The sequence below is a fragment of the Eptatretus burgeri genome, chromosome 1, assembly GCF_056783735.1.
Source record: "Eptatretus burgeri isolate ZD-2024b chromosome 1, Ebu_testis_v1, whole genome shotgun sequence".
Taxonomy (NCBI): Eukaryota; Metazoa; Chordata; class Myxini; order Myxiniformes; family Myxinidae; genus Eptatretus; species Eptatretus burgeri.
Window position 1 is genome coordinate 111,004,461 of NC_140961.1, and position 17,500 is coordinate 111,021,960.

The window sequence follows — 17,500 nt, forward strand, 5'->3', positions numbered from 1 at the left end:
CTTTGTCACCGTCTCCAGCCAGCATCACAGGACGATCGTCCAGCCCCCACCGCTGCTTGGACTGGGATATCTTGCTCGGCTCTGCCTCGGGTTTGCCTGGCAATCTTTATTGTCTTTCCAATTTCCCTTTGTCCATCTCCTGTGGTGTGTATGAAAAGCCTTTGAGATAAATTAAGGAATCCTGTGATCCTGTTCATTCATTGGCATTGTTGGTGCATATCGGTAAGGGTTAATGGTTATTTATTTATTGGCTGCCACATTTCTTTTCTTGCTTTCCTTCTTGTTTCCTTCCCCAATGCCATTTGCACTTGCTAATAAATATACCTGCTCTTAGAGCAAATTCCACTTGTCTTGGCTATTTTGTTTGGTGGTTTAGGCTAGTTGCAGGGGAGTTGGGGTAAGGTTCGAACTGCTTTAGACCACGTCACGTGACATCACTGTTTGCTCTGCAAAATTTATGAGACACAGGTGATTATCAATGTTGCAGTGGATTAATTATGTGGCCCCACGAGCAATGTAACATGGGAAATAGGCTGGGTAGCTTATTGGGGGGCCGTGGGCTTAGCTGTTGGCTTCTTTGGCTGGAAGTGCATGGTGGTTTAATATATTTATAATCCTACCACACGAGGGTATTTAATCAGGTGACAGCTGATTGGCTGTTTCTTCCAATTACGGGTGGGTGGGTGATGTGATTGGGTCTTTCGGTATATATATATATATATATATATATATATATATATATATATATATATATATATATATATATATATATATATATATATATATATATATATATATATATATATATATATATATATATATATATATATATATATATATATAGTTGTGGTTATGGAAAAGACCAAAAGACCAGAGACAGGTAGGATTTTGCACGAAGACACGTAGGATTTTCTCCAGACATTCAGAGACACATACGATATTCCCCAGACATATTTCTTTAGTTTATACTGAGATATATTTCCTACTTTTTATATGGAGAGATTTTAGGAAGGAAATGCATTGTGAGTTAGAATGTTTAATTTTTCATTAATCCCATCACCTATCAATCCATCTTTTGACCCTTGTTTAACTCCAGCTAACCATCCATCACCCGTCCCTCGCTCTTTGCCTTTCAAATCCCATAACTCCTCACGACCCCCCATCTCCCCCACTTTTCCATTCCACATCCAAAACCATCGCCCTTTCAATGGGATGCATGTCACAAATTTACCGATTCCTTCAATACAATGGACCAGAATTACTTGATAACTTGTACAAATTGATTGAATTACTTGATAACTTTTTGACACAGTCTGGCACCCTGCCCTACTCACCAAACTCTCTGCCCATGGTATTCAAGGCCATCTCCACTCATGGCTCGCAGACTTCCTCTCCTGTCACAGTCAACGTGTGGCCCTAAATGGAGTTCTTTCATCCCCTCTTCCTGTGCAGGCTGGAGTTCCTCAAGGTAGCGTTCTGGGCCCTGTTCTTTTTCTGGTTTTCATCAATGATCTCTCGGACTCTCTGGAAAATCCTCTATTTCTCTTTGCCGATGACTCAACCCTCTGCCGTACCATCTGTCATCCCTCAGCCCGGCAAGCAGCAGCTTCTTCGCTCACTGCAGATCTGGATAAAATCACAAACTGGTCCAACACGTGGAACATGTCTTTCAATCCAGACAAATCTCACACTCTCACTATGTCTCTTCGAAAGGACCGTTTACAAAACCCCCCCATCCACTTTCTCAACAATCCTCTGGAAGAAGTCTTTTCTTTCAAGCTTCTGGGTCTCACTATCTGCCATGACCTTTCCTGGGAAAGTCACATTTCCAACCTCGCCTCAAAAGCCAGTCGCCGACTGGGAATCCTCCGTCGTGCAAAGTCCTTCCTCGGCCCTCTTGAGCTCCTGACCACTTACAAAGCTTTTGTCCGTAGCCTGATGGAGTACTGCTCTCCCCTCTGGGCTGGTGCTCCTGCCTCCCACCTTTCTCGACTTCACGCTGTCGAAACCAGGGCTTTTAAGATCATTGGCATCTCCCGCAATGAAGCTGAGTCTTTGGGCCTCTCACTCAATCACCGCAGGTTGGTCGGTGGTCTTTCTGTCTTCTACCGACTCCTCTCCAGCCTTGCCCCCTGCTCTCTCTGCGATTTGTCCCAACCACATTTCCACAGGGCGCTCAAGGTCCGCCAACAACCCCCTTCTGGTAAAACTACCAAAATCACGAATCACTGCTCATCTTCACTCTTTCATTCCTCTTTTTCCAGCCTTTGGAATAAACTTCCTCACTCTATTCTTTCCCATTCTTCCCTTCAGGCTTTCAAAACAGCTGTTCACCACCACCTCTTATCTTCCCCCATCCAAATCCTCGATCTTTTCTACCCCCGATAATCCACCCAAGCCCACTTCCTTCAATTCTCCTGCTTTCCTTCCTGAAAGTCCCTTTAATGTCCATCTTCCCCTCGCCATGTTCCCCGTCCCATCCCCATCCCTCTCCCTTCCACAGTTCACCTGTGTCTGTTCCCCAATGTTTTGTCCCTTCCACTCCCGCCCCTCTTGTCTCATGCCTCCTTGCTGTGAGTTGTGTGTTAGCTCTCATACGAGCCTCGACCAAGGTATACAAAAAAAAAAAAAAAGATTCTCAATCAGATACTTGCACACTGTAGAATTAAATAGACCTTTCTTTTCATTGCCTGCAAAACTCCCATTTAAAACACAACAGAGCGAATGGACTATTAGCGCTGCTGCTGTTGGCTGCAGCCAACACTGACCTCATGTGCATTTAACGGACACAACCACACCCCCTCCTGGTGGTTGTAAGAGCAGAACAGTTTGGCCTCTGTGGAGAGCGGATGTGAAAATGAATGAAGTTGGTTGAAAAAGCAGATCGATTTGACCTCTGTGGAAGTGGATGTGGAAACCTCTGATTGAGGTTTGTGACAATTGAGAGCCTGAGTGGATGATGTTGATGGTTAAAAAAAAAATTCTTCCCACTTATGAGATTCTGGGCACCTTTTTCACAGAGATCAGCAGACATTTGAGGTGCTACCATAGAAATCAGCAGGCGCTCTTGTGAACCAAGCGTCCGATTCACCATGCGTCTCGATCTGCTAAGCGCTTCGATTCTTCGCTCGCCTCGCTTGTCAGAAGCTCTTGACATACCAGCATCAGCCAGGGATTATGTTTTCCACAGTAAGACTGCATCAGCTGCAAAGAAAAGTCTGTCTGCCACCCAGATGTTTGTTCCCGCTAATGAAAACCACGAGCACTCTCCCAATCTCCAATGGACGTAAAGTCCTGCGCAAGTATACGCCAAAGCATCACCTCCACTCTACACGTCAAAGCAGCACTGAGAGTCATGCTCCACACATTTCAATTTATCCGCACGATTGCCCCACGTGCCTTCTGGTTGATTGGCTTGCATTAGCAGGAACAATAGTCTGAGTGGCAGACAGACTGTTGCTCTTTGCGGATGATGCGGTCTTTGCATAATCTTTGTGGATTTAAACATTAAGCTCTCCCACTTATCTTAGGAGTATTAAGGTGCAACTCACTTGGTCAAACAACAAGGCAAATATGAAGACTAAGGAGTTTTCCAAAGAAGTCATACATCAATTGGTGGAGAAGCACCGTTCAGGAGAGAGTTATAAGAAGATTTCAAAGTCACTCATTTTCCCTTTCAGTATGGTGAAATCCATCATTATGAAGGAGAAGATGTATCATACCACCCAGACTCTACCCAAATCAGGTCACTCATCCAAACTCAGCAGCTGTGCAAGCAGGAAACTGGTTCAGGATTTAAGAAGGAGAAGATGTATCATACCACCCAGTCTCTAACCAGATCAAGTCGCTCATTCAAACTCAGCAGCTGTGCAAGCAGGAATCTGGTTCGGGATGTCACTGTGATCCAAAAATGACTGACAGATCTGTAAGGCTCTATGTTGGAGATGGGGGTCAGTGTTCATCAATGAACTCAATCTCATTTCCCTCATAAACCTGGTCTCTCTGGACAGGTGGCAAGAAAAAAAGCCATTACTAAAAAAAAAAAAGACACATCTAAAAGCTCATACAGAGTTTGAGAAAAAGCATCTCAATGATAGTGAAGGCATGTGTAGAAATATTTTATGGTCAGACGAAACAAAAATTGAACTTCTTGGTCTAATTCAAAGCATTATGTCTGATGCAAACCTAGCACTGCACTTCACCCAGTTAACACCATCCCTACTGGAGAGCATGGTAGTGGAAGCATCATGTTATGGGGCTGTTTTTCATTAGCAAGGACTGGCAAGCTTGTCAGGAATAGAATGGACAATGGACGGTTCAAAGTACAGGAGAATCCTTGATGAAAACCTGCATGAGTCAGCCATGAATCTGAAACTGGGTAGGAGATTCACATTTCTGCAGGGCAATGATCTGAAGCAGAAAGCTAAAGCCACACTGGAGTGGCTGAATAAGAAGAAAATAAATGTTCTTGAGTGGCCCAGTCAAAGTCCTGACTTGAACCCAATTGAACATATATAGTGAGACTTGAAGATTGCAGTCCATCGATGATCACCATCAAACTTGGCAGAACTTGAGAAATTTTCACATGAACAATGGGCAAATATTTCACCATATCACTGTGCAAAGCTGATAGAGACTGACTGTCTCCAAAAAGACTCATAGCAGGAATTGCTGTAAATGGTGCTTCCACCAAGTACTGACCTAAGGGGCTGAATACCTTTGCAAGCAGTGAATTTTGATTGGTACATGTTTTCTACAGGTATTCCTGGCATGTATCCTCCTTCAACTATAAGTGTTTAGTTTGATCTCTTCAGTTCGGAATAAAAATGTTCATTTGGAAAAATTATTTCGACATAATGTGTAATTCATCTAAATGTTGCATTACTGGTCGGAGGTGAATTCTTTTGTAGGCCACTGTATATGACAACCTGATCCACATTTTTGCTAAATATGGAGATTTTGTTACAGCTATTGCGTATTACTTGGAAAATGTTGGCTTTCTCGCATCTCTCGATTCATGTTCCCAGACATGTTAAATGGTGTTTATGTCAGGTCTCTGTGGTGTTGTTGGAAGAATTGCAGCCCACTCCATATCTTCCAGGCAGAGGTGGTCCTGAATGTATGACCTGGAGCACCATCTTCCTGCAGTAAATGTGTTCTTTTGTGCAAAATGCCATGCTGGTAAAAGAAAAACCTCTAAAATACCACAATAGAAAATTCCACTGAAATACAAATGAAGTTGCTCATAAAAGTCTGATAACACTTTCAAAGTCTTTGTAATTCATTTGATGCCACATATGCCATCTCGCACCCTTTTTCCATGCTGTGTGCTCATTGCAATCGATGTCATCTCTGTGAATGCAATAAACAGCCTCCGAGACTGGAAGGTCTCTGACGTTTCTCGGGTGCGATCACAATCACAGATAATTGCCTTTCATAGCCCCTGCTGGCCGCTTATTGAGCAACGCACGAAATCACATCACGCAGGACTATATATAAATAAAACACACGCCACAATACTGAACTACAATCTGAGGAGCCATGGAACAGTTAAAGACAAAGAAACAAACTAATAAAGGAATCTCGAAACCTGGGGGAACAGAAACAAGAAAGGGGGAACAAGAAAAGATGGGACAGCAAATTATGGGGCAAAATGGAACAAAATATGAGGAAGCAGTATCAGCACAAGAGCATGTGAAGAAAAATAACCCAGAGGAGTTGGTTGCTCCTCAGATTACAAATAGATTCACCATGTGCAAAGAAGAAGTTATAACAGTTCGAGAGCCGACCGCAGATTACTTAATGAAGCGACAAATAGAAGGTGAAGTGGGTGTCCAGGTTTCAAGAGAAGCTTGGGGCAAGGAAGCCGAGATTCAAGTCAACGTTGAGGTTCATGGAATCAATGAGGATATTGCAGCACCAACTGCCTGGTTTTGCTGCTCCTTCAGCCATTTACAGCTGCCCTTCGATGCACATTCCCCGGCTTTGGAAAGCGGAAAAGCTGGTATTTTGGAGACTCCGCTACAATCCACTGTGGATAGGCAGTGCCAAGCCGACAAGCAACATGCTTCTGGAAAGGACTCGCTATCTCTGCAGTACCTGCTGGAAGTGCTGGGACTTCACGAGGTAGATGTGACACAATTAATCATAACTTTGCTGTGTGTATGGTAATCATGAATTTTTAGAGTTTGTAATTTAAGCTATGCAATACACGCATTTGAAATCAGGTAAGCAGCTTTACACTAACAAATAAACCCAATCTAAAAGGAATTTAAAACAGATTTTCATTTCATATTTCCGTTTACGTTGCTCTCTGAGCTTAATGGTCATTTAGTTTATTACTCGGTATTAAAAATATAAATAACATTGCAATCAGTGCACGAATGAGAAATTATCGATACATCAATGAAGTCTTTTTATTTGTCCATATAAATCATCTCAAAAGTTGGTTTGGTTAACCATGTTAGCACGCTCACACAAAAATGGTTGTTGCTCATCATATTTGGTGCAAAACTTTACTTCAATACCTCCAACAGTACAGTGCCGAATGTTCAGACACTTTCCCAGTTTTACTCGTGTTGATTCAAAAAAAACAACTGGCCTCGTTTTTTTTTTTTTAAACAACTTCAAAATTAATCTTTTTGAAAATAAAAAAATCAACTTCAAAATTCATCTTTTTTTTTAATCTGCAAAAGAGTTGCAACAAATAATAATAAAAGAAAAACAACTATTTTAAGGCTTACTCAGACTAAAAATGGAAGATTCATTGGAACTAATATGAGGAGCATTCAGAATGCTTTCTGAATGACATCATGATAGTGTGAGATACATCCATTTTTTATTATTCAATATATAAAGCCACACTGGAGTACAATAAGCAAGAAAAAATATTCCTGGCTGAGAAGAATATTCCTCGCTAAACGGTACATATAATAAGTAAGAAAAATATTCTTAGCTAATATCTAAATTATCGATGTATATATAAAAGGAGCCGAGTACTTCCGTCACACTTTATTGCAAAGGGTTCAATTAATCAATTTTGGTATCATTCAAATGAGCCGAAGACGTGACAAAAGTCCAAAGTCTTAAAAGTCAAGTTTACAATGCAAAAAGAAAAAAAAAATACAAGGATATGCTGTTAATATAAAATACACTTGACAGCTTATAAAAAAAACACTCGATCAAGATCGTTACGTCTCAATTAATACTGTTCAAAGAAGTAATCCTGACTATAATTCAGGGCCTGGTGTTTGTGTGTTTGTTTGTCGGGCTACTCCTCCTACAGTTCTGGACCAATTCTATCCAGACTTGCTACATAGGATCAGCATAGCCTCATTTAATGTATAGGGGTGTTTTTATCATTGCCGGTGGTCTTGAGGGGATGAAGGGGAGGGACGCAAATTCTCCATGTGAACGTGTATTGTGTAGCACCACCTACAGGTCCCCCACGTTTTCCAGTGCAGTGAGTGAGGTGTTTTGAATTATAAGCAGTACGGATGTTTTTGCTTCATGCACATAACCCGGGTTATTTATTTTTCTGATACAGAGCTGTCAGTTGCCGATGCACTGCCAGGATACTGTAAAGGTATGCATCAGAAGAACGTGTTGCATGCTTGGAACAAGATCACCCGCAGGGCGGGTACTCTGCTAGTATGGCATAATTGCTCACGCAGAAGCATAACATTCGTTGAACTTGTGAGTCCAATTTTAGGTCCGATTGAAGAGTAACTCCAAGGAGACAAAGCGAAGATACTATTTCAAGTGTCATGCCATTAATACAAATAACGGGAGGAGGGGGGTCAGTTTGCAGAACTTTACATTTCTGAGGCTTTGGCTGCATAAAATTGTCAAGATGCCAAGCAGAAAGGACATCCAAGTGTGTCTACAGAGTACCATCTTGTGATTTGGGGACAATCTCTATGAGCATAAGGTCATCCACATATTTCCACCAGTTATCACAACAAAGCACAGCATCGTTGACCATAATTAACAGCATAATGGGCCCAAGCTTGGTCCCCTGAGGGACACCTATGTCGGCCATATCTACGAGATGATGACCAAATTCTATCTGATGTGGGGATTGTGGTGGCAAATATGTCACACAAACAAAAATGTCCTTAAATAGTCGTAGGCAATTTGAGGATGTCAGCTTAGCCCACATAGTTTTGAGCTGTGGAGGGATGCAATTGTTGAAGACCTCCCACATATTCAAATTGTCACATACGTAGAGCCCAACCCCTCCTCCAACGCTGTCTTGCAATAATCTATCTATAATTCCAGCAATGTCTGTGTCTGTCCGTCTGTGACCGCTATTTCTCGACAACCACTGGTCCGATCTAATTGAAACTTGCCAGGTATATTGCTGGGGACCTGAGTATGCACCTTTTCAAGGCTTGATATTAATCGAACAAGCGCTTCCCAAGTTATGGCCATTTATTTACCAAACCAATGACAGAACACGTTGCTGCGTAGGCGTGGCCGTTGGGGAAGAGATCCTCAGCCGCATTCCCCATTACGGGTTACAACGTACAGACTTCCAGATAGTGATGACTTAATGTATTCTAATAATTTCTCGATTTCTTATGCGCATTTATAGATAAACACAATGCCCCAATCCAGTCGTCATTTACGAGAGCGAAGGAACGACCTGTGTGGTTGTTTGAAAGATTTTTTTTTCACGTACGGCCATGCACGTACGGCCATGCACGTACGGGCACGCACGTACGGGCACGCGAGAGCGAAGAAACGGCCTGTGTGGTTGTTGTTTCTGGCACACGGTTTGAAAGTTTTTTTTTTTGCATGTACGGCCACGCACGTACGGCCCTACGTACGGGCACGTACGAGTAACAATAATGACCGCATTGTGGTCACAATCTGTGACATAAATGCAATACAGCACCACAAGATACAATTTTCCCCCATTTATTTTGCGTCATTTTTATTACAGTACAAAAGATGGGAATGCCAAAACTGTGACTATTGTTACGGCTGTGGAAATTCGCATTACACCATGAAGGGCCCGTAGGTGAGATATCTTGAAGTACATGTGTAGTTAGCCCCAAATCCGTTGTCGAGAGGGAATTTATGTGATTCATTCGGGCTGCGACGCTTTGAGATAGCCGTTTTTCTGTTCTATCTTTATTTTGAACCAACCACGTCTCAACCGCCATCACACAACAACCACCTTAACCACCATGCCAGCCATCGTCACCAACTACAACCATGCTCCAACTCTCAGACAACAACAACAACGCCAACAGCCATGACCTTTACCTTCACAACTCAATCCCGCAAACATCGCATCACCGTCATTCCCAAAGGGCACCATAACCATCAAACCACCACCGATAAACCCTCCACCACCCTCACCTCTCTCCTTCTACGGCTATTTCCGCACCACCTGTGAACACTGAGCGTCGGCTGTCTTGGGCTCATTCAGCGGTATGCACCGAGCCGCGAGCGCAAATAGTGGCCTTTCCGAGGGAGAATTCGGATCAGGAACGCTACACACCCACTTCTGATCCATCCAATTAGCAAGCGCGGAGCGGCTTGGCCCCGCCTCCAGGCGCGTCTGTGTGAAATCGATATATGCAAATTCTAGGATCAGGGGAGGTTCACACCCACTTTTCCTCCGTCCAATTGGCGAGCATGGCTCCGCCCCCAAGGTCACCCTGATCTGGATATTTGCATATTGTTTTCTCCTGCCGGCCTATAAAACGGCGAGCACAAGGCGAATCGTGGCAGAATGTGGCAGTAGCAGTGTGTCGGCAGAGAAAGAGTGAATCGAGCCATCGGTGTAGCAGAGTGGAGTTGGGTGGCGAAGTCATCGAGTTGGGTTCTGCAGTCGGCTGAGGAGAGTTGCGGGAAGAGGCCAAGGAGCTCGGGTCCGAGGCGAGAAGGACGGCGGTCGGCGACGAGGTCGCGGTGTGAGATCGCTCGTCGCGGGACCCAAGCCAGCCAGCCAGCCATTCTCCTCCCCCAGGGCATCAACAATTCCCCCTTTCCCCCGTGCTGAGATAGTGCAAAAAGGGGGCCCCGTTCCCACCCCAAATGTCGTGCCAACGAAACCCGCCAAGGAGCAGGGAGTTGGGGCACAGCCACGCGGCCACATCTGCGGCTCGTCCGCCAAAGCGTCACGAGGATGCGGGTAGGACCCACCCGGTCTCGCGACCTGGTCACTCCTTCAGGTCACGCGCGCATATTGGCCTACAGGCCCATCTGCCCCCTTGTCTATGAGGGTGGCTTCTTTCCTTTGCTTTTGAGTGAATGTGTGTTGGCGCCATCTGTAAAGTAGAACTGTATAAGTGTTGCCGTGTGTGCGCGTAGTCGGTCGTAACTCTGCGTCATTGTTTCTTTTGTTCTAACTGCTACATGTGCATTTTGACTGTTTGGCTGTATATGTGTGCTTTCCATGTGTCGCGTAATAAATGTGCATTGTGTGAACTGTTTTCCCGTTTCGCTTAGTCTTTTCTTTATTGACCCTCCATCCTGCTTCACGTAAAGGGTTCGTAGTGGGCTTAATACGCCCGATAATTAATCGGAACCGTCGAAGCAGACGATAACACCGCTCGGTTATCACTGTAGCACGGAACGGACCGCTTAAGCGGTTTGTGTCTGGAGTCGGCCTGTGGCGTGGTGTGATCGCCCGATCGACCATTCGCGCCGGCACTTAGGTAGATCGAATTTGGCGAGCGACCCTATCCTGTGCAGGTGGGCAATTGGCACGATCGTCGTGAGGTTAAACCCCCACCCGTGACTAGCTCCCGGCGTTTGACCGAGAGGGTCACGACAGAATCGTCCGTTCCGGTGGGCGAGGCAGCCGCCATTCGAGTCGAGCGGCCGATCGCACGCCGGCGGGCACGAATTCGCAACACTATTATAGAGGTAAACAAAATATTCATTTTTTTTGTATACATTGTCGAGGCTCGTATGAGAGCTAACACACAACTCACAGCAAGGGGGCATGAGACAAGAGGGGCGGGAGTGGAAGGGACAAAACAGTGGGGAACAGGCACATTAGGTGAACTGTGGAAGGGAGAGGGATGGGGATGGGACGGGGATCATGGCAAAGAGAAGATGGACATTACTGGGACTGTAATGGTTAATACCGTTACATTACCGTCATTGGTTAATACCGTTACGTAAAGCCACAGGAAACATCCCCCAAAACCATGCTATGTTTGGAATACACCCCCCACTGAGCGTTATGTAATTTTTGAACAGCCCCAATGCATACGCAAATTACAAGCAAATGTGATGACCTCTCATCCACACTTTTAGTTGACTGTACAGTGTACATTTATTTTACTTAGAACAAATAAATTGGACACAAACGCTGGTGGGGAAAACTTTCAAAAATAACATGTAAATTGAGCAGATGACTTTCGCCAAGTTGTGGAACAGTTTTAATAATCAGTGAAGCACATTTTACTCAGTTGTGGAAGAGGTAACAAAAGACACATGCGAACAACATTGTAAGTAACAAAGTTGATGGAAATCGGATGATGTTTAACAGAATTACCATATGAACGGCTTTTGGGAGGTGCGTACCATTCATGCTGACAGGAACTTCATTAAACCTCACCAATAATTTCTGTTCAACATTTGATTGGATTTTTCAGGGTCCATCATCTTGAGTAACACTCGACCCAAACAAAGCCAATGGAAGTCTGACGCAACAAACTCAGGCAGTGTATAATCAGCAGATGCCAACAGACCTGATTTCTTAGGCCTACCTGAAAACCAAGATTTACTTGGAAAAATGTTTTCCTTCTTTTCCGTTTGTTTTGTTTGCCACCTTCTGAAGAAGAAGAAGAGGAAATGAAATGAAGAAGAAGAAGAAGAAAAGAAGAAGAAGAAAAGAAGAAGAAAAAAAAGAAAAGAAGAAAAATAAGAAAAAGCTGATTACTGATCAGAGAAGCGATGGGTATTGCTGCGAGTAATACATGAAAGAAGTCTTCTTTGTGTGCCAGCCTCCTTTTGCATGCTGCTGTTTACGCTCATTCTAGGGTAGAGGCCATCCTGTTTGCCCTGTTGTCCTGCTGTGTATTTCTGGAAAGCTGCTGCCTGCCTTTTTAGTTTCTGTTTTTGAGGTAGTTTTTTTGAACGCATATGTATATATTTAGACACAAAATATAAAGATGGTCCGTCAGCCACCCACACAACAACCACCATGTTGAAATTAAATAAATTAAGTCCTTTTTAAATTGGAAAAAGAACTAGTAAATATCAAATGAGACATCCTGAGGCTGAGTGAAGCAAAAATTAATGAAGGTCAATATCAACTACAAAGTGGAAACAATAGGAAAGTGGCAAAGATAATGGCAATGTACTCGTATGTGTTGTAGGATTTCTAAGAAGAAAACATCTTGCATTAAACACAATCTGTTTCAATGCAATGCAGCTGAGAGAATTACTCTAATTATCCTTAAAACAATTTTTTTTCCATGTTGTCAACCAATTCAACTTGGAAAAACAACAAAACCTGGGCCAGTATGGCACAATTATCTTGATGAAATAAAACCAATAACTAGAACAGCACTCAGTAGAGCAGGTACCTCCACCAGGCTGAACAATTTACATTTTGTATCCCACTGATAGGCTGGATCTGAATCTGAACCTGAACAAAAATTAAATCAATTTGGCCTTGTCTTGTCACACACCCAACCTGTCCACCAAGTTTTGTCTGAATCTGTCCATAACTTTTTGAGAAATCCTGCTCACAGACAGACAAACAAAGACAATCAGACAGGGGTGAAAATAAGTAATAAAAGAAGAGTTGCATTCTTTTGGAAAATTCAATGATGTAATGAAGTTATATGCCAATGTGCATAGAACATAAAATTTTAACACAATGAGTCTTGCCAGTTATAACCAAGAATGGTGCTGAAACATGGTTACTGACAACATCGATGAAGCAAAACTTTCTTCCAGCTCAGTGTAGTGTTGAAAGATGAATTATTGGCATCACCAAGCAAGGCCTATTTGGTTAGGCCTGTTGGAGTGAGTCCCGATGTAAACCCCTGGCTCATGATGTAGGAGACCGAGGCTCAAATCACATATACCATTTGGGTTTATCCATTGCCTTCTAATGTCCTTGTAATTCATGTAAACATACACGGATCTTAAATGTCTTTGTCCTGCTTGTCATTAACGTGCATGCTCCTCCATGAACCTTTACTTGAAAAAACACAGACAAATGATTGGATCAGAAATCAGATAAAAATTACAGATGCCATTCAAACAATTAACAGAAATTTCAATGGTCTGGTCATTTAGCAGGGCAACCTGATGTCAGAATGACAAAATCAATAACAGAATGGAGACCAAGGAATGGGTGAAGAAGTCAAGGTAGGCAGAAAGTCAGATGGAAAGATGAGATTATCAAGTTTTCAGGAAATATAACTCCATAATAAAATCACAATACAGAATAAATTGATGCTTTCTTATCAAGACTTTCACCCTGCAGTGTCCTATTAAGGCTAAAGATGATGATAAAGTTTTTGGTTTTGGTGTCTATTAGACTGTTCTTCTTCCTTACCTCATTCACTTTGTGAATTTCACCTGATGAGAGCACAACAAAAAGCTTTGTGGTTTTCTTTTTAGTCTGTTTTATGGTATTGTCCTTCAAATGTCTCTGTTTATGTATGCATTAATAATGAAGTGTAAGGAAGTCTGCAAGTGTAACTGGGCTTCGGCTTGGCCCGAATAAATGTGTTCAGCATGGCGCCTGGATCGCTTGCCCACCAAGCACTCCGCTCTGCCTGCTCCATCCGCCTGTGCAGCTCTGTCTTCCGCCCCGTACCGCCAACCAAGCCAAAAGCGTCTTTCGTCTCTCCCACTTGCAGAGTATTGTATAGTTGTTTAGCAAGGGAGGATCAGGGCAGACGGTAGGAGTTCCCAAACGTTCCCATTGGTGCACAGATGTTTCAGCAAGTGTTGGCCCCACCAACGTGAGGACATTGCCGGAAATGGCTTCATTCACTTCTGTGCCTCTCCACGTGACTCATCTCCAACTATAACATGGGGAGAGGGTATCTGGTGTTGCTCTGTAGCCATGAACAAGTACTGGACACTAAATGGAGGCCGTTATTGAGCAGAGCGCAGGCTATCCAGACAATGTCGAACAGGTTCTAGCACACACTTGCGCTTTAAGCTACATGCCAGAACGTTCCAAGGACAAGCATCTACAGTGGTACGTGGTGTCCATTGTTCCCAAACATCTCCACAGGGCACTGGTGGGCATCCGTGGTGGTGACTTTGGTTGCTGCATTTGTAGCATTGGTGTAGTGGTGAGTTATGGAGTGGTGGTTTGAGGTGTCATAGCGGTGAGTTTGTGATGGAGGCGGTTGTGGATATCGTGGGGTTTAATGGTGAAGGTAAGTGAGCTTGGATTGATGTAGGGGTTTTCTTTAATTATAAAAGGCATTGTAATGGTTGTAGAAGTGTTGTGGTGTTGTGGTCCGAGTCTGGAGAAATTCTGAGGTGAGCATCTGTTTAGTAACGGTGCTCGGTTTGAACGTGGAATGGTGTGCATATGCAAATGAGCCACTTCTGTTGCTAGGGTCTGTGACATGCATGCATGCGTGAAAGACAGGAGGGTTGTGTGCGCGAAGTAAAATAAGAAAACGATAAAGAACTAGAAAGACACTCGGGAGAGAGCGCATACCTCCACCAGGCTGATTAGTTTACATTTTGTAACCCACTGATAGACTGGATCTGGATTCGGACCTGAAATAAAATTTAATCCATTTGTTCTTGTCCTTTCATTGTTGTTTTCCTTTCATCGTCAAAAAAGCTGCACCAATGTTCATGCTTTTGTTGAATTTCAACACCGATGATAAGTTCTAGAATCTCGTAACGTGAGATGAATTGCAGAATTGATCCGAGCAGAAGTTCTGACTGCTTAAAAAAATAAAAAAACAAAAGAAAAACAGCTTTTATTTGTCCAATTTGTACATTCTTTGACACCCCTTTCTCTCCTCGACCTCCTTAGACTTTATGATGGTGGAGGATATTTGGGAGGAGGATAGTATGAGGGGAGGGGAAGGGAAGGAAGCATTAGGGGAGGGAAGGGAAGTCAGCGAGAGGGGAGGGGAAGGCAGTGCGAGGGAAAGGGAAGGCAGCATACTTAGTCATTACCATGGCAACAGTGATTTCAATCATCAATTGCGAAAGTGAACTTGTTGCTGTTGCAGACTTTGGCTTCTTTGAGTCCACATTCTCAAGCATCACGCCATGGTTGGAATAGGCACTCTCTCTGGTGTTTGGCTTTAAAATGTTTTAGAATATTTTACGTATTAAGTGACGAGCAATGTCTCCTGAACAAAGTGAGCATGCAACTTTCTGCCTCTCTTCCTTCACTTTCCCAAAATAGATCCAAAGTGCACTTCTGGACCTTTTGAACATGTTGTCAAAACTTTTATCAATCAACGTCTTGCCTACAGTCTGTCAGCAAAGCAATCAGCATGCTTTACCGGCCAACTCTAAATGCCTTGCTATTCATTTAAAAGAAACATGCCCCAGCGGTGTGTTCCTTTTCAATCAATACATTACCAGGCCATGGGTAACATGACCAACAGGGACGAAAAAAACCACTTATTTCTATGAAGTCAGAATTACTCGGAATTGACGTTGATTCCCATTCACAACTCGATTCCTTTTGATTCCGTGGTTGGAATCAAGTACTTTGGAATCAATTCCACCCACCACTATTAAGCACTCAAACAAAACGGTTGATCAGGAATGGTTGACTGGGTCATACTAAACACCATCCGGAGATGACAGTCGTATCAAACAATGTTCAAATTGGACAAATGAACACACTTTTTCTCACAGTCGGAACTGCTGCTTATGTCATTTCCGTGGCATAAATTTTGAAATTCTCTTCAGTTTGAGAGTTTAGAGATTATTGCATTTCAGCTGTAATGCTTATACATGTAGAGAGTTTTATGGGATGGGGGGGGGGAGGTTTGGGAGCAGGTAAGCGTGAGGTGAGGGGAGGGAAGGCAAACATGCAGTGGAGTGTTAACCACAATTCATACTGTCATCAAAATTATTCTGCATAGTACAACAGTGAAGATGGAAGCAAAATAATATCTGAAATACATTTTCTCCAGGTCATACTCTAAACATCGCTCAGACATGTCCGGAGACAAACATCGCCGGAAGAAAAACACAGTCTGTGAATTATGATAAGGATACACGAGTGATATACTCTGTACATGAATACGGTTCTGGACTTGAGGTGCATAAGGCGTGTTTGTTTGTGTGCATGCATACCCTCATGCATTTTGAGCACACACCTGTTCTCGGTAACACAGACATACAGACATGTTCCCCATGTCCATGTATTTTGTGTGAGTTATGTTTTGTGCACATTTAGTGTTCCTGAGCATGTCCAGCTGTACATTGTGTTTGTGGTTTTCTGGTGTGCCATAGACTTGTACTGGTACCAAAATCATTTATTTCTGTACAAGGTAGAATGCATAATAGTCAGTTGTCATGTAAGGAAAAAATTGGGGAAAGGAAGATGGTAAGGAAATAGAGTAATGCATGGCAAGACGTTCCCATCGGGACAGGTGGGAGCAAATTGCTCCCACCTCGTCCAGTTTGTACATACACTTCGTCCTTGGTACTTTTGTTCAGTGTAATGTAATTTCTCATTTAAAATTGCTTGCAATTCCATCTTTCAGTGAGAGCTCTTCGCAACAGATGTTCAGGCTTAAACATATAACCAGGACTAAGGATGATATGCTGAGTGAGTGGGAGGGTGGGGGTGGGGGAGGTTTCCCACCGTTCTCAAAAGGGGCATCTTACCCCACTTTACTCTAATGACAAAAGCATGATTAGCCAAGCTGTTTTTCCTGTGTCTTATTTTGTGCAATTTCCCTTCACATGGATCAATACCATATTTATGCAACCAAAATGCAGTGCACAACTTGACCTTTCCCAGTTCACCAATGTCCAACAAATTTTCTCGATAATTTTGGAACACAAAATATCATCTCATTTTTTCAAGATAAACATTTCTTTGGAAAGGAATTTGATGAGCTTTGACTTGACATTTAATGCTTGGCAGAAATAAAGGTATGTATATATATATATATATATATATATATATATATATATATATATATATATATATATATATATATATATATATATATATATATATATATATATATATATATATACACACAAATTCATATATACAAATATATATATAGTTGTATTTTCTGTCTGTCTGTCCATCAATACAATCGACCCCACGGGTAGTAACCCCATCATATTGCATTCCATTTGAACTCTTGGTAAATGGAGATGCAAGAAAACATTTTCAAACCTACAGGGTAGGTGGTTCAGGGTGGGGAAACCCCAATTCTCTCTTTGTAAATAGTTTCGTTTAGCTCCACTCGGTGGTAGGAAGTATTACAAAACATGTTATCTACATCACCAAGCTCACAATTCTGGCACTCAACAACCAGATTTGAAATGGTGT

The 17,500-nt window shown here is 42.8% G+C and overlaps 1 protein-coding gene and 1 long non-coding RNA gene across 3 annotated transcripts in view; both read left to right on the forward strand.

Moving 5' to 3' along the window:
- Positions 1 to 5,399, forward strand: part of LOC147035180 (uncharacterized) — a 20,928-nt gene extending 15,529 nt beyond the window's left edge. Inside the window, exon 2 of the long non-coding RNA XR_015061613.1 lies at positions 5,053 to 5,399. This is a non-coding gene — a long non-coding RNA (uncharacterized LOC147035180). The remainder of the gene's footprint in view (positions 1 to 5,052) is intronic.
- Positions 5,400 to 5,532: 133 nt separating this feature from the next.
- Positions 5,533 to 17,500, forward strand: part of LOC147035181 (tryptophan 5-hydroxylase 1-like) — a 157,156-nt gene continuing 145,188 nt past the window's right edge. For both annotated transcript variants that reach the window (XM_085894980.1, XM_085894990.1), the window contains exon 1: positions 5,533 to 6,126. In XM_085894980.1, coding sequence (XP_085751106.1) covers positions 5,542 to 6,126 — 585 coding nt within the window. In that variant the 5' untranslated portion in view covers positions 5,533 to 5,541. The remainder of the gene's footprint in view (positions 6,127 to 17,500) is intronic.